Source organism: Sceloporus undulatus, chromosome 2 (assembly GCF_019175285.1).
Source record: "Sceloporus undulatus isolate JIND9_A2432 ecotype Alabama chromosome 2, SceUnd_v1.1, whole genome shotgun sequence".
NCBI lineage: Eukaryota > Metazoa > Chordata > Lepidosauria > Squamata > Phrynosomatidae > Sceloporus > Sceloporus undulatus.
In genome coordinates this window covers 289039980-289058012 of record NC_056523.1, presented here as the reverse complement: position 1 = coordinate 289058012, position 18033 = coordinate 289039980, and the positions used below count along the sequence as shown (strand labels likewise).

The 18033-nt window shown below is 39.7% G+C and overlaps 1 protein-coding gene, 1 long non-coding RNA gene and 1 pseudogene across 10 annotated transcripts in view; 2 read left to right on the top strand and 1 right to left on the bottom strand.

Moving 5' to 3' along the window:
- Positions 1-18033, top strand: part of LOC121920665 — a 1182487-nt pseudogene that overhangs the window by 774481 nt on the left and 389973 nt on the right.
- The window catches only part of ARHGEF28 (Rho guanine nucleotide exchange factor 28), a 257884-nt gene that overhangs the window by 85477 nt on the left and 154374 nt on the right, over positions 1-18033 (bottom strand). For all 9 annotated transcript variants that reach the window (XM_042448458.1, XM_042448457.1, XM_042448461.1 and 6 more), the window contains one exon: positions 1411-1541. In XM_042448458.1, coding sequence (XP_042304392.1) covers positions 1411-1541 — 131 coding nt within the window. The remainder of the gene's footprint in view (positions 1-1410; positions 1542-18033) is intronic.
- Positions 17604-18033, top strand: part of LOC121921022 — a 21474-nt gene continuing 21044 nt past the window's right edge. Inside the window, exon 1 of the long non-coding RNA XR_006101821.1 lies at positions 17604-17857. This is a non-coding gene — a long non-coding RNA (uncharacterized LOC121921022). The remainder of the gene's footprint in view (positions 17858-18033) is intronic.

The window sequence follows — 18033 nt, the reverse complement described above, 5'->3', positions numbered from 1 at the left end:
TTCACTTTAGTTGATTCCCAAGCATTCAAAAGTAAGGTAAGCGGGCATCCAGACACTATAAGAAACATCTGCGACCAACAGAAGCAGAATGGGGTGTAGTAAATCCACAGAAAGAAAAAGTGCAATAACATGGAAAGAAAATCAAAACTAATGGTACGCATTTATGATTTTTTGTTTATTATTATTACCACTTATTTGTCTGAGCTCTTTAGTACCACAACTGAGATTTGATCTTCAGTTTCATATCACACCTAAAGAATTGAAATAAGATGTTTTCCTTTTATCAGATATGGAAATTCCTGCATTATATATGTACTTGTAGCAGTTATGAACAAGACACGTAGTTACTTTAGGCTGGAGAGAGGGAATGAGAAAGAGAGAGGCAGACAAGTCAGTGATATTCAAATGCATAAGAGAGAGATAGACAATATGCATGTGTGGGAGATATTTTTCCATCATTCACTCACTAGATAGCTGATCACAGAGGTTGAAAGCTGAATTTTTAAGATATAATTTGTTCCACTTACTCATTATAATTTTTAAAGAAGCAGTCAATTAAGGAAGCAGGTCAGTACCATTTACTCACTACATTGTAACAAAAGTGGTATTTGCAGCGTTACCTATGTCAAAGCTCATTACTTTTAGGTCATTTTTATTTCTTTTTAAAAAGCCCTTATAATTGATAACAGAATGGCAAAGAACTTGAAGACGTATGTCAAAGTACTTCTAAAAAGCCCAAAGATACCCTTAATACAAGATTTTAAAAAGTAATTGGAAAATGTTACAAGGAAGAAATCTTATTCATATTCATCATTACTTTTAACATTTAAGTTTATAATGCCTGCCTCATATTTTAAAATAGTTCATTGTAAGTAGCCACATTACATGTAACTTCATAGTTCCAAGCTCTGTATGCTGAAAGAAAAACAGAGGCAGGAACCATAAATTAGAGTTAAAAGAATAACTGATAAATTTACTGCAAGCAAGTTTCTGTTTTGTAAAATACATTTGTTGAATATGACTACCAAGAATTTAAATTAATTGCCACCAGAAAAAATGGTTTGAGGTACTAGAAAGGTGCACCACAAAAGACCTGGCTTGAGGTATGGTTCTTATGATTCTGCTTAATTAATATTTTGAATGTTAATCTTTCCCCTTTCTGTCAAAAGGATATCTGAGCACCAAGTTTATAAAAATAAAGTATTAGGTCTGCATGAGCATGAGTTAAGAAGGGATGGTCACAAACAATAGTACAATTGTATAAAACTTCACTGAAACTGATTGTACTTCAGGTTGCAATATAATTTTATAATGATTCTGACGGATCTATTTTCTTCAATAAGTTCATCCATTAACAGGCCCAGGATATGAAATACAGAATTAGCATACATATAAGTCTGTCAATCTTACTTGATCCACTACCATGCGGTTTGCGTAAACCTCATCACTTCCATTCAGCATAGCAGAAAGTCTGGCTGCAGCAAAGAAGGTGGAAGGATTTGAAGTTTTCTTATAAGCTTCAAATGGAGAATGCAGCTGAACTGGAATAAAACATTATAAGATAAGAAATTATCTTCATTTCAAGACCATAACTCAAGGCTGCACATAAGATTAACTTTTTAAAAAAGGCAATTGTAGTATTAAAATCCAGTTAGACAAATTATAATAGTAAAACAAAATTGGACTAAGAACAATTAAAAAAACAGAAATAAAAATGCAGCACCTGTACATTAAATACTTCTCCCGACCTATTGGTCCTGGGAGAAGGCTTTGCTGGCCTCTCATTGGAGAGACCAGAAATTTAAATAAAAACGGCGCGCTTCTGTGGCTATTAGCAGGGAGTGGGCAGAGCTTAGCCTGCTTGAGGCTCTCCTGCCTGATCTCCCTGTCACTTGCCTTGATCGCTGGCCCACCCTCCCACCTCGACAACAGTGTGAGATTCATTCTGGTCACTTCGGGGTGGGGTAGGAATTTTTGCCCTGGTTTATCCAAGGGTTTTTTGCCTACCCTACACTGTTAATTGAGGAATTGGACAATTGGCTTAGGGCGTGGTCATAAATAGGCTTCATGGCATAGGCGGGGGGAGATAGACATTTCGGTGAACACCTTGGCACACTCCTAAAGGGTGAAGGTGAGTCTCTGGAACTGAGGTTTACGTCTTGAGACTAAACACAAAGGGACAGAGTCTTGCCTTGGGGCTGGCCTGAGATTTAAACTCTCACTTAAGTCTTGAGAGTTAAGTGGGGGAGTCTTGGGTTGGCCTTCCGGATAAGGGCCAGCCGGGGAGCAAGCCAAATTATGGATTGCCATTAGGGCTCAGGTGTTTTCACCCTTTGAAAGCTGGGGAATTGGTCTTGGAGCAGACCATCCGCCAGCTGTTCCTACACAAGGTTCTCCCGCCTGGGCTTGCAGTTCTCAAAGAAATAAAATTAAATAGGTTGAGTTTTAATAAAGTTGCACATTTTACAACCCAGTTCTCTGTGTCTGGTCTCATTATTCAATGAGTTGATCAGCAAAGCCCCTTCTTCAGTAGCCAGCAACTCCCTGACTAAATAAAAAGGTACCAGCAGAAGAACAGGGAGAAGTTCAGCCCAGCTTTCCACAAAAGGGAGTTCCATCGAGGAAGCAGCCACCAACAAGGCCCTATCTTATCCCACCATGTATGTCTCTGAGAGAAGGCCCTCCCCACCAAAAATATCAAAACCTGGAGAGGCTGACAGGAGAATATGTTTTTTCAAACAATGTGGACTCACATCATACAGTGCTTTAAAGATCATAATCTGCACGTTGAATTGTACCTAAAAACAGAATGTGGTGAAGGCACCATGAGTTTCCTGTAACTAGAAACCATCAACAGTTTGGCTGCAGCATTCTAGAACAGCTGATGTTTCCTAGCACTTTTCAAAAGCATCCCCACATTGAGAGTTGGTTACAGGAAATATATAAATCTCTGTAGTGGTTTTTAGTATAGCCTGCATACCCTAAAGGCACCAGATCCCATCTGATCTTGGAAGCCAAGCAGGGTCAGCTCTGGTTAGTACATGTATAGAAGATCATCAATGAATCCCTGGTGCTGTAGGCTCTATTTCAGAGGATGGAACTGGAAAAACTACCTTTGAGTATTCCTTGCCCAGAAAAACCCCAATGAAATTCATGGGGTTGCCATAGGTTGATGGTCAATTTGAAGGCAAATACAAACACACAGTCATTTAGAGCCTCCACTCATTCTTTTAATCAGTGTTGGTAATTATCACCACATCTTATGGTAGTGAATTCTACGGTTCATGTTTAAAGTTTGAAGGAGTGCTTGTCTGTCCTAGTATTTTATCTATCCTGAATCTCCTATCATTTAATAATAATAATAATAATAATAAGTTTTATTTATATACCGCCCAATCACTGGGAATCCGAGCGGTTTACAACAGAGGGGATAATAAAAATTTAGCTTCAATTTACAATAGGTTCAAGTATTATGAGAAAGGGAGGAAACTCTCTTTCGAGCCACTTCCAACATATCATTAATTATTTTATATTAATCTGTCATATTCCAACTTACTGACCATACTTCTAAGTTAAATAGCCCAAACAATATAACCTTTTATCACAGGAGTTTTCCAGCCACTTGCTGCCCTTTTCTGCACCTTTTCCAAGCCCACAATATTGTTTTTGATGATGAAAGGGACAGTGATGTCATGAGTTTAGCCCTCCTCCCAAAACCAGGACCAATTCAAAATATTTTGCTGCCTGAGACAATGAATATGATGGTTCTGTATATAAAGAATACAACCAGACGGATAGTTGAATTTTACTTAAGAAATGGTAACAAGATACCAGCCTATATAAATACCACAATAAATAAATAAAATAAATACTGAGGTCAGCGTACCAGGTTATGGGTAGCAGGGAGAGCCACACTGAACATACTGTAAGTTCTATGTTCCAATGCCTTGCCACAGCTATATGCTCTCCACCCCCTACACCTGCTGCCTGAGGCTGCAGCCTTGCTCTACCTAATGTCTAATATTAAAGTTGTACTGCCCCTTCTGTCCTCACTATTACTACAATCAAACCTTGGTATCTGTCGGGAGAATCTGTTCCAGCCCCCCCCCCCCCCCTCCCCAAAAAATAGGGGACCTCAAATCCCATTAATCTTAATGGTGGTGCGGCCACATACATGTGCCACCTTTGGGGACAATGAGGCTTGCTATCTGTGGATACTTAAATCCATGGATGGCAATGAGGCTCCACTGTACTAACATCTTTAGCCTAAAGTTTATAGTTGGGAGCTTCCTTTACTTGTAGGGGCTTTTTACACAATATAGGCCTCGTCTACACTGCAGAATTAATGCAATTTGACATCGCCATGGCTTAATGCAATGGAAGTCTGGGATTTGTAATTTTGTGAGATATGTAGCCCTCATTGTCAGAGAGCTATGGTACCACAACAAATTACAAATCCCAGGATGCCACAGGATGGAGCCATAACATTTTTAAAAGTGTCAAACTGCACTGATTCTGCAGTGAGGCAGCAGCCATAGTCACTTTTTGGACTACAGTCCATGCTTGCTAGAAGATTCTTGGAGTTACAATTCAAATGTAAGTTCTCCAATAATTGGAGATATAATCAGAATCTCTTATTCATCATTCACTCATTAATAATAATAATTGCAAACAACATTTGGCTTCATGATTTATCAGGTGTAACTAACTGGAACTTTGGACCATCAATGATTCAGACTGCATCCAAGAATCTAGAAAATGTGGCACGTTCCACAGAGCTGCTTTTTGTAATTATGTTTTTTGTGATCCTATGTTTTGCAATTTCATTCAGACGTTTTGTCAGTCAGTTTGAAATTGCTCCCTGAGTGCCTATCACTACTGGAACCACAGGTGTTTTCTTTTCTCAGAAATGCTGGATCTCAGTCTGTAGGTCTCGATATTTCATCATCTTTTCCCTCTCATTGTCTTTGATTCTGCTGTTCCCTAGGGCTGCCATGTCCATAACTCAGGCTCTTTTCTTCTCAAACACATCTGGCATATTATTTTCTAATTATTTATCAGTTTCAATCCAGAAGTCCCATTGGATTTTTACTTCAACTTTTTTGACAACTTTTTCAGGCGTATGAAAAAGTTGTCAAAAAAATATTCTTCTTGCTGACTGCTACTTTTAGCATTACAATTATTACCACTATCAATCCTGCTTCATTATAAAAAAAGATGCACAACAATTATAATATACAAAGAAGATATACAAAAATAAACAATAAAAGTACAGTTCTTAAAAGTAGCTGACAAATTAAAAGCAATGATCAGCAAAGGAAATATTAAGATTAAATATTAAAAACAAATCTTGCGGTTGGGGAGCCTTCAGCAACCACCTAAACATGAACATTAAATATGAGCACCTTAGTTTTTCACAGGGAAGTCAATCCATAATTGTAATGCCACCCCTGACAGTGTTGTCCAGGTTTGTGTACCCATCCATCAAATTTCCCTAAGGGAAAAAGTAAGAGTTCTCAATGCTGATCCTAACTGATCAGTAGGGAGGATAAAGTTCCAACCTCCATTCTTGGTTTTAAATTTAAATCCTCTGTGATTAGCATTGAGGTCATACCTGGACTTTCACTCACAGGTGAACCAAGTATAGGGCATTTGACTTCATCACAGCCCTATTTAATTATTATTGAAACACGTTGTATTGGCCTGTGCAAAAAAGGAATGTTTAAGACCAGTTAATGGTTTCATCTCCTCTTATACCTCAACAGTATGAAGCAGAGAGCTAGTATTATTCATGGAGGTTCTATTCTTTAAACCCATTGACCATAGTAGAGGGGATAGAAGTGACAGAGAAGATACTCAGTGTCCTTTACTTCATATGTTGACACAACACGCTTCAGTAATGACTGAACAGAGCTTATATCTGTTTCACATTTTCTATTCATGTTATGATTTTCCAGCTAAATAAATAAAATGAAATTAAAAATCAAGCAATGCAAGTAACATTTTGCTTTGAACTAAATCATGGGGTAACCATAAATTGACAGACAACTTAAAGATGCATACCCAAAAACACAAATGCCTTCCAAGAGAATTACAGACACTAGTTATGACTGGCCAGGTCTGGTGTATAAGACTTATGGCTTCCTGCTTGCCCTCATCTACACAAAAGACTGCCTTTATTGGAATAAGACTGCTTCCGGGATTTTGTGCTTCCTTGATCTTTGCACCATACACAAAACCTTCACAACTATGCCAAGTGGTGACAAAAGGATTTAATAATGCAACCATTATCTCTGTTGCTTATTTTGGCTGTAAGGTATTTCAAAATGGAGGCTAATGCAAATGTAGTTAACTTCAGACATGGGGTAGGAAATATACATAATAGGCAGCTACTACTGTGGTGGCCCAGTTTGTCCTTTACAGACTACAAAACATGCTGCTTCTCACAGTTCATTCCTCCAGGGAGCAGTCTGTTGAAATAAACAGTGAGCTGCGTTCCCTATTTGTCTCAGTGAAAGCACAAATTCCTTGGTGTAGGAATTTACATCTGTTATCAACTTATCCATATTATTACTAAACAAAATAAGGTCATACTACTAGGGTGGGAAGATCTTTACTCAAATTTACCACTACTTTTAATTTTAAAAATAGCAGTTGTATTTATCTCCTTTTGACTTCTCCACATTTTGTGGTGTTACAATCTGGAACCAAAATGGATGTACCAGGCAGTGTTACCACTTGATGTCTGTGTACGTGGAGTGATACATTCACATTCAGACTGAACCCAGAAATGGAATGGTGCTTTAACTACAAGACTGGTGGGGGGTATTTTGAACTACAATTCCAGGCAATAGCTAGACTGGGTTGGAGATTCAAGGTAAAATAACCTGTTAAGTAAGTTTACAACTGCTGGCTTTAACTCTTCCTCCAGCACTGTTATCTCAATGAAACCAATTACAAAATGTTACCATTGTCTTCTTAGGAGAAGAAATAGATGACTATTAAGTTTTATTAAAGTTCTACTTGAAAAAACAGGATGATATTCAGTTTTTATGCAGAGTTTGAAAATCTTACTTTCTGGACTACAATTCCCAAAGTCCTCCATCCAGCATGGGCAGTGGAGATCCTGAATGCTGTAGTGCCAAAAAGTAACATTTCCAATTTCTGTTATTAAGAAAGAGGAAGGGGCACAAATGCAGTGTTTTGAGTGGCTGTGGTGATGAGATAAAACTGGATAGTCCCATGTTGTGAACAGTTCAAGGAAGATATTGCTTACAATAGTGGAAGTTGTAGGGTTGGAGGATAAAAGAAATGATTTTTTGATACTATTTTGGTTTGGCTTTGTGGGCATGATAATAGTAACTATTTAAAAGGACAATTCAGCATACTATTACCTATCAAATATGGCCCACTTGGAATAAATTATTTCCTATGTGATTAATACAGACAGCTTTCAGAGCCCCAGCAAAAGTTACCTTGATATTTCTGAAGGTAAACATAACACAAGAAACTTTCTCAGGTGGTGGCAACAGCCTTGAAAGAGGCACCATATGCCTCTCACTCCTACAGGCTGAAAGTGTCTCATACTGATAAATTCATAATTTTGATTTTTGGGAAGAGGTGTGCAGTAGATTCTAGGCCTATGAATTCAGATCTAACAGGGGCTTATCTGCTACTTCCATTTTAAAACTTTTTAATTAGTACAGCATGTTAGTGTTGTTTTGTTGACAAAGTAGAAAGCCTTCAGTAAAGTAATAATCTTTGATTCTGATGATATTAAAAAGTTGGGAGGTTACTTTTTCTACTGCACTTCCCAAAATGTCCCACCCAGCATTGTCACTGACCATGATGGCTGGAGAATCTGTAGTACCACAAGCTAACTTTTCCAGGTTTTGTTAGGAAGAGACCACCAGAAAGCCAAGATTCAGATCATTAGCATTTGATCCTCATTTATTGAGGCTCCCCATTTGTTATGATGTTATCCCACATGTTCTTCTATACTGCTTTCACTACGGAAAAACATTTTAAACGCACAAGGAAAGAATCTGCCAAAACATATTTTTAAATATTTATTGTATTTTATCAGTTTGGAAATGCTAGCTAGAGGATTACGGTAAACTGTAGATCAAAAAGTAATGTGTCCAATCTCAATCATAGTTCTAATCTAGCATTGGTTTGGGATTCAGGAAATCCAGGTTCAAATCCCTGCTGAGCCATGAAATATACTGGGTGACATTGGTCCTGACTTGCCTCATTAGCTTATTGTGTGGATGAAGTGGTAGGGGGGAAGTTATGTATGTGACCATGCAATCATGGGGAAAAGGTTGACTGTCAATGTAACCAAATTGAAAGAGAGAGGAAAAAACCACAACTAGAGACAGGGACATGACAAAATATTATTTTTGCAATCATAGAATCACAAAATCATAGAGTTGGAAGAGACCACAAGGCCCATCTAGTCCTTGCCATGCAGGAACTCTCAATCAAAGTACTATATACCCGACAGATGGCCATCCAGCATCTGTTTAAAGACCTCTAAGGAAGGAGACTCCACTACACTCCGAGGGAGTTTGTTCCACTGTCGAACAGCCTTTACTGTCAGGAAGTTCCTCCTAATGTTGAGGTGGAATCTCTTTTCTGGTAGCTGGCATCCATTGTTCCAGGTCCTATTCTCTGGAGCAGCAGAAAACAAGGTTGCTCTCTCCTCAATATGGGATCTCCTACAGATCTTATAGACAATGATCAACAGAATTCTTTTTAGAAGGTTAGGCTGTTGACTGAATAAAACAGGGACATGCCAGAAGAAAACTAGCTACAGCAGAAAGATGACAACATCAACATTCCTTTGAGTGCAGCTATAATGGAGTTAATAAGTGATCACATACCTAGTATTGCAATAAATCAAGAAATGAGCTAATGATGAGATGCTGAGAATGCAACCTGTGCATAGTTTTCCTTCTGGAAACAAGTTCATGTGTAATTATTAATTTTAGAAATCTATTAAAATTCCAGAACCACAGACTTCCCCATTTCTATCTCTTACCACCAATAATGCTGTCTGCTCATATTCTGAGTTTGCCAAAATCAAATCTGGTTTAGAAATTCAAATACCATTCTGTTAACATTCAAGTTCTGCCACATCTATCAAAGGCACTTCCTGTTCCTTACCACATGTTAAGGTATCTTAAGCAAATCCACATTATTCATGTCAAAGTTGCATGTACAATTTGGCACCTTCAATGTGAGAAATGACCTCTCTGTTTCAAAGCTACTCATATGCTGCGAATCTCACTATTACTTCCTTTTCAAGTTTTCGGGTCAGATATATGTTGCCTTGAAAAATTAGTACATGAAAAGCTTATACAGACAACTTTCTTTCTTTGTTGCTAGTTTTGATGTCATCAGTGGTGCTTCCCTTATAGACCTGTCAATTTGGGTTGTATGACTGGGGCTTGGCCTGAAGAGATTTAATGCAAGGGTGGACAAGCTCTGGAGGTTGAGGGCCAACCTTCTACCTGCAGGTCTTGGGGGCTTTACTACAATCCCCCCAAATGTAGAAAAAACAAAATCTAGAATGGCTAAAAAGGCAGTTCTAATTATGAACTTTTTTTGTTTTTATTTTTAAAAGGTACAGATTGAGGGGTTTTTCATGGGTGGCTGAGACAGTGACACCTTTGCCTTCTAATGGTTCAATGTACACAAACTTTGTTTCATGCACAATAGTATTTAAAATATTGTATTTAAAATTATCATCAGGCTTTGTCTAGAAGTTATATATGAAACATATAAATTTTATATTTGGATTTGAGTCCCATCTCCAAGATATCTTAATATATACATATATGCAAACAGAGGTTTTCCAAAATCCATAATATTCCAAAATCCAAAATACTTTCTGGTTTTAAGATTTTCAGCTAAGCAAGACTCAACCTGTACAACCATTTAAAGAAACTGCTCCTCCTGGAGACTTCCAGTTAGGGCTGCCAGGGTGAGACTATCCCAGGCCCTGAGATTTCAGAGCCAAAACCTGAGACCTAGGGAGACATTCCCTTTTGATGTCACAGGAAGTAGACACTAGTAATGTCACAGGCAGCAGGATCCAACAATCATGATACATTAACCATCACCATAGTTACAAAGCGTATGCTATTCAAATTAAAAAAAAACCACCAAGTCTAAAAATGGCAATGGCAAACTCACTCCGAAGAAACTTGCCAAGAAAATCCCATGATAGGGTCGCTTTAGGGACACAGGAAGTCAGAAACGACTTGAAGGCACACAATAACAACAAAGAGCTGAATAAATGTCCTTGAGGGGTGTATGCTTCTTACCCCTGGATTAATGGAACCTACATGATTGCTGGAAATCATCTAGCTGACTCTGCCACGGTGATGGGGGGGGGGGCATTTTCATTTCTTAATGAGAGATCATTCAACATAAAGGCTTTTCTTCAAGGGAAGAACAATTTGGAAATCAAGACTTAGGTCCATCACTCCCAGGGGAACAAAGCTGGTTTTGGAATGAGTCTGAAAGAGACACACAGAGGTCTCAACCTCTCCTACCCAACATGAAATTGGGGAGCACTATCAGTTTGGCTGTTTATTCTGTGAGACTCCACCAATTCTCAGTCAGTTTCCTTGTATAAGTCAATAGTATCTTTTATTAAGGTGGGTGAGACTCAGAAGCCTACATAAAGTGCAAAACCCTGGATTTTTCATCTCTTGGTTAACTTGAGTGCAAGGACATAATATCAGGCTCACTGCAGTAAATTATTCTTTGGTATTTTATGGTTGACTTTTGTCCATTCTGTCCCTGGCTCAGTGGGTGGCTGAAATCTGGAATATCATGATACGCTATGCTTCATTTTTTAATACTAAACTCACTAACAATTCCACTGCATATTGGCAGGAAATTATTCCACAACCACGCCAGTTATTTCACAGAACATACCTCACCTGTGGTTCTTTGTGCATAAATAACTGACACTGTAACAAGAAAAGTATTTCAAGACTTCCCCAACCCCCAAGACAGCACAATTAATTACACATTGACTCTAACAGTTATTTATTTTTACTGGAAGACACAATGCAGTTTAACAGATGACAAATCAACATCTAACGTACAGGCTGTAAATCACATTCCTATAATTCCATAAATTCCTTTCAGCAAGACTCTGGCAAACTCATGACTCACAACCTGTTTTGTTAAAAGAAAGGCAGAAAGACAGAAAGACAGAAAGACTGCACTGAAATCAAGATATCAGCTTATTTCCACTTTACCAGATTGCTAACATAAACACCTGCAATTTCACAAAAATAAAAACAGAAGGTAAACCTAACAGCATTTTCAGGAGACTCAGTAATACATGTCCTGCTTCCGACTGCATCTTGTTGATTTTCTACTTGCTGTTGAAATGCCGGACTGGTGCTGAACCTAAAGCTGGAAAAGTTTCTTTTAGGGCTACAACTTTCAGCATCCCTCAGCAGTACAGCCAGTGCCTATACTGGCTAAAGCATTCTGGGAACTATAGTTCAAAAAACTACTTTTCCAAGCTGGTTGTATCCCACAAGGCAGTTCTGATGTTTCTAAGATATTGTTGTAAAATGGGAAAGAGTCATGTGCGTCTGGTAACCTCTCTTGTACATGGAGCCAGAAATCTACACATGGAAGAACCCCACCTGTTTGTACACATGCAAACAGAAACACTATGGTGGGAGAATGGAATTCCACAAAAGTAGTTACCTTGACCTACACGTTTAACACAGAATTTCAATGAATATATGCTATATATTACCTATGTATTGTCTGATGCCAACATACTGGTAAGACTTATCTTCTCAAACTTGCCTCCCTAGTCCAACTATATTTGCTCAGTGTCTGCCAGGGAATGCCTATAGAGTTATGACACTCAGTATATGGAATTTCACACTGGCTGATCCAGTTCCTCATGCATTCATAAGTTGTTGTTGTTGTTGTTCCATTACACCAAGGCCACATTAGGTTGGGGATCCTGGGGTCCTGACCCAAGATAAATTCTCTTTTATGCACATATATCAGTTATTCTACAAGTGGTAGCAGAGAAAGTAGAAAGTGCATAGATAGCAATACAAAAATCTACATGTGTGAATCCATTTTAATTCCTGCAGCTTCATTGAAACTGGCAACCTGATCCCTTGTAGTTTTATTCATTTTCTGAAGTAACACACAAAAGGATGGTAACAGAAATCTTGGGAGATTGACAAAGTGACTGTAGAAGAAGGGGGGATAAGCTTTTTTTATAACAAAGCATTTTTATACTAAAAATAACCCCGTACCCAGTAGCCACTATCCAGTGAGGATCTTGGAGCACTTGCACTTATTGAACCATGGTTAATCCAGCCCTGCACTATACCTTTCATATGATTTGATTTGAGGTTTAAGGTTGAGATTTAATTTCCTTCATCCTCATTTTTGTGATGGTTAACTGATTTTGTAAGATGCTTTGGAGGTTGCATGAGAAGCTGAAAGGTTGGATGTATATCTTTTAATGAATGAATAATGCACTAGCATAAAATAGTATTTTTAAAATAAAATAACCCTTTCAATGAGCAAGTCTCAAGACTAGGTCTAGGATAACTATTTCAGTAATTAGACAGAGCCAGTGTATCTCTCTCTCTCTCTCTCTCTTTCTCTCTCACACACACTACACATAATTACAACACAACGCTTAAACTATACATATCAATAAACACAATCTCAAACATAAAAATTACCATTTACATTTTACTAAGTGCATCATTGTGGGTTCTGCTAGAATTCCTACTGGCCTCAAGGTTTAGGGTATTATTCATCATGGTTAGGCTTGTGTGTCATCAGTATAGTGGAGAAGGTCATCCAGAGCTTAAGGATTGGATCTTATATTATGGAGCTTTACCTCTTTTTCATCTAATATCAAAGAAGCTAAGGAAGGCCCAAAACTGTTGCTGATGCTGATGGGTTGGATATGAGAGAAGGTTCAGTTCAAACAAGAAAGAGGTGCTGTTTGTCAGCATATAAAGCCAAGTTGTTATTGACAGATTTACACACTCTCTCCAAAGGACAAGGGTAACAGTTTGGGGATACTCTTTGATCCACTATTGTTCCTGCAGGCCAGACAGTTGCTGTGACCAGGGGCATATTCTCCCTGCATTGTCTCATGCAACAGTTGGACCACTGCCTAAAGAAGGTGGCTCTTAAACCAATGGTCCATAAATAAATAAAATCTAATCCTTAGGGTACAGAAACAGCCACATAACCTGGCACCTTCATCAGAAGCCATGTTGTGTGCCTCATCACCAAGAGAGGCTTGACTAGTAGGTACACAAGACAAAGAGTTTTTTTATAGCAACCCCCAACTTGGAACTCAATTCCTCTCTCATACAGGAAGTAAAAACTGAACTGTTTACCTCACGTATGGTTTTTTATTATTCTGGTAGCAGGAACAGAGAAAAGTTATTATATTTATATCATCCTTATTTTAAAGCGCTGTAAATTCACAAGCGCGACATACATCTTTTAGTTAGACGGTTCCCTGCCCTCAGGCTTACAATCTAAAAAGACACGACACAAAAGGAGAAGAGGGTGGTGGTGTGGAATGGGATCAGGTCCAGCAGTTCTCCCACCTCCGAGGCCTGGACCAAGGCAGATGGACTGGAGGAAGTGCTTGGCTTCTTAATTAATGGTTAAAAGGAGGCTTCCTGGGTCAGAGAGGGGCTAGCCTCTGGAATGCTTCTCTAAACAATATAGTCGTTAACTCAGTTTTGAAACTGGGTAGAGAAGTGATGTGGTGTGCATGTGGGGGAAAGGTTCCAGGAGTAAGGGGCAGCAAGCGAGAAGGGGTGAATTCGGGAGGGGGCAGTGGTAGTCCTACACTGTGACAGGAGACCTTGACTACAAGAGCGGAGGGTGCAAGTAGGAAGTAGGAAAGAAGGTCAGATAAGTAAGGAGGGGCCACAATCCATGGAGGGCTTTTGAAAGTCATAATAAAGCTTGTACTGGATGCAGAGGGGAAGGGGAGCAATGAAGGGAGGATAAAAGAGATGAAACATGGTCAAAGCGGCGAGCGGATGTGACAATACGGGCAGCTGAATACTGGACAGAGATTAAAGGATGGAGGTGTGAAGAGGAAGCCCTGTCAGAAGGAGTTACAATAATCTAGTCGCGAAACCACTAGGGCATGGACTAGAGTCTTGGCAGTAGAGGCTGAGAGGATGGACGGATCTTGGCAATGTTGTGAGAAAGAATCTACCGGCCTTGGCGGTGGCCTGGATCTGGGGAATAAATGACAGAGAAGAGTAAAAAATGAAGCCAAGACTGCGGGCTTGATGAACCGGTTGAATAGAGTGTCGTTCGCAGAAAAACAGAAAAGGAATACAGTATGAAGGGTGGGGTTTAGGTGGAAAGGAACAAAAAGCTCCAGTTTTAGACACATTGAGCTTCAAGCGCCAAAGCTGCATCCACTGAGAGATGGCAGTCAGACAAGAAGAAACTTGCTGTTCAAGCCCCGTCGAAAGGTCAGGGGTGGAGAGATACAGCTGAGTGTCGTCAGCGTACAGATGACAGGAGAAACCAAAAGAACTGATGAGTTTACCTAGGGACAGTGTATATAGAGAGAACAGAAGGGGACCCAAGACAGAGCCCTGGGGAACTCCAACAGATAGGGGAACAGAGGATGAAGTCTGACCACCCATGACGTCTGCAAAAGATCTATCTGACAAGTAAGATTTAAACCAGTCGAGAGCAGAGTCGGAGAACCCAAGGTCAGAAAGTAAATCAACCAGGAGACAGTGATCAACAGTGTCAAAGGCCGCAGACAAATCAAGAATGAGAATAGAGTAGAGGCCATTTGCCTTGGCCCGCAAGAGATCGTTTGAGATCTTGGTAAGGGCTGTCTCTGTAGAGTGCCGTGGGCGGAAGCCAGACTGGAAAGGGTCCAGGATGGAGTTGGCTTCAAGAAACTTAATACAGAGAGAATAAACAACCCGTTCTAGGACCTTAGAAAGAAAAGGAAGAAGAGAAATTGGATGATAGCTAGACAAAGAAGAGGGGCCGAGAGACGGTTTCTTCAGAATTGGGGAAACGAGAGCATGTTTGAAGTCAGATATACCTATATGTATGACTATTGCCACTCTGCAAAATTAATGCAGTTTGACACCATTTTAACAGCCATGGCTCCATCCTATAGAATCCAGAGATTTGTAGTTTGTTGTGGCATCAGATCTCTCTGAGAGAGATGGCCAGATAGCCTAAAAATCTACAAATTCCAGAATTCCACAGCATTGAGCCATGGCAAGCATGGTGTCAAAACACTGTTTTTGTTGTTGTTGTGGTTGTTGTTGTTGTTGTTGTTTTAAAGCTGGCTGGCTGCTAGTGCATCAACCAAAACAGAGGAGGGGAACAAATGCCACTCATAATGAGGGGGGAACAACATGGTCATCCTAGAAACAAGAATGAATACAGATATATAAATGAATATAAAATAAGAAATTAAATACTGTTTTCCACACTTTCTTCCTTGGAACTCATTTGACCTGAAGTACGAAAATATTATAGCAAAACTATTCTTTCAATAAAGAAAGAAAAATGTTTAAAATGGCAATCATGGAAACAAGTTGATAATAAAAATATGAGCAAACTAGAAGCCATACCCCCTATTTTACTGGCTCTTTCCTGAGTCTAAGCATGCCACCTGGTGCCCATTTGTGCTATCATCTGGACTAGATTTTAAGCTTTTATTTACAACAAGTAAGCCTCTAGCCCTTGTCAGAGCCAAGATATGTGGTAAAATGTGGAACCATTCGTCTGTGAAATTGTCTTTCAGGCAAGAGGAAAAGCATGAGTGATGTTAGCAGCAGCTTGTAAGAAATAAAGGAAAGAGACATTGCAAGGATGTGAGGTGAGGCAAAGCAGGGAGGAGGAGAGAAGGAAGAATGTGTACTGCAAGACCAGCACATAAGAAGAAATAGAGGAATGCATTGTGAGGATCTGATGGGAGAGAAGGGAGGGAATGTGAGTTAAAGGAGAGTGAGGAGTGGCATGTAAGAAGAAAGAACACTGCAAGGGTACAAGGTGAGGTGAGGAAAGGAGTACGAGTGAAGGGGGAATGAGCAATGCAAGTGGTAGAGTGCAAGAGGGAAAGGAGGGGGATGCACTGTGAGGTTGAGAGGTGAGGTGATGGAGAGAGTAGGGGGAGGGGACAGTGAGCAGTGCAGGCAGTGGCATGTAAGAAGAAATGGAGGAGTGTGCTGCAAAGGCGTGAGGTGTGATGAGGGAAGGAGTAAAGAGAAGGGAGAGGGAGCACTGCAAGCAGTGACATCTAAGAGGCAGGGGAAAGAGATATTGCAAGGGTGCCAGATGAGGCAAGGGAAGGAGGAGGAGAGAATGGAGAATGAGTGGTGCAAGCCACAGAGTGCAAGCCACAAGGGAAGGGCCCACATGAACCCTGAGAAACATAAGGTGAGAGAGGGAGTAGGAGGAATGGCAACATGTATGAAGAATGGGAGGGAGGTATTGTGAGGGTATGAAGAGAGGAGACGAGAGTGAGCAGGAGGGAAGGGAGAGCGAGTCTTATGAGTGGCAGCATGTAAGAAGAAATAGAGGGTGCCTTCCAGGGCTTAATGTGAGGTGATGGAGGGTAATGGAGAGAAAGGAGAGTGAGCTGTGTGAGTGGCAGTGTATAAGAAGCAAGGCAGAGGGAGTTGCTGTGAGCATGCAACGTAAGGCAATGGAGGGAGTAGGAATGGAGATGAGTGGTGCGAGCAAAGAAGTAAAAGGAGCAAGGAGACTTCAAGGCAGTTTGGCTGAGAGGAAACAATGGCCCAAGGTCACATGGTAAATTCCATGAACAGAGATTTGGATCTCCCTGTTCCAAGCCCAATACTTAATGTTAGTCTGCGCTGGTTCTCTCAAACGAGCTGTAACTTTTAAAAACAGTGTGAAGACGGAAACCTAGTGTAAGGTGGGGGGAGCAATAATTAATGTGTTGAATTTGCATAATTTGTATGATCGCCCACATTTGAGGAAGTACAACATGGCAACACAAGCCAGGAAAAAAGAAAACTATATTCCACCTGGAGAAAACAGCTAACCAGAATTTCCTCCAGCTGTCTAAAGATGGGTTAATATATAACTGGAAGAATTAAAATGATGATGTGAGAAAGGGAAGAAACCTATATTTACCACATTGGATAAAAGCTATGTGCTTTGCCTACATATTGATCTGTATTAGAAAAATAAATGATACCCGCATTAAAAAGATACATGTTCAAAAGTGGTCTTTGATCTCTTTATATTTCTGTTACTGCTGTAACAGAAAGCTTTTAACTTTTCATAAACCTTTGTTTCTTCTCTTTCCCTTCGTCAGTAAACCTTGGAAGAGTCCCAGGGGCAAATTGAATCCATTTCAGCTACATAGTTGCCAATTTCTGGGAAATTCCTCAGAATCCGGGGAATTTAATTTTTTTCTGGGGATTCTGACTGAATGATAATAATAAATATTAGGGAATTCCAGGGATTTTGGATTTGGTAAAACATTTCGGGGTATATCTTTGAGGCTTGTTTACAACACTGTTAGCAATCCACCCAGCCTATGCACTAGCAAACCCACTCCCTGGCCTAGACAGAAGCTCCTGCTGCCCTGACTGGTTATTTATTACATAAAAAATGAACACCCTCCTGCCCATCTTTCCTTCTCACTCCTGTTGCTCCTCCTCCCTCTTTACTGCTTCCCTCAGTCTTTGTAATGAGAAGGGTGCCTGCTGAACTCTGCAAAGACAAGGCTGAGAGATTAACTAGCGAGGAAGTTAACAGCCAAAGCCAACCCATAGGCTGATTGTAACTTGTAAGTAATGAGTGAGCTGGCCGAGGATAGCCTAAGTCTATGGATACAGTGCCCCAATTTTCTCCTATTGGAAGAGAGAAAAGAAAAGAAAATCAAAAACCCAGTGATGTTTTGTTTTTATATACATTATTATTATTATTATTATTATTATTATTATTATTATTATTATTATTATT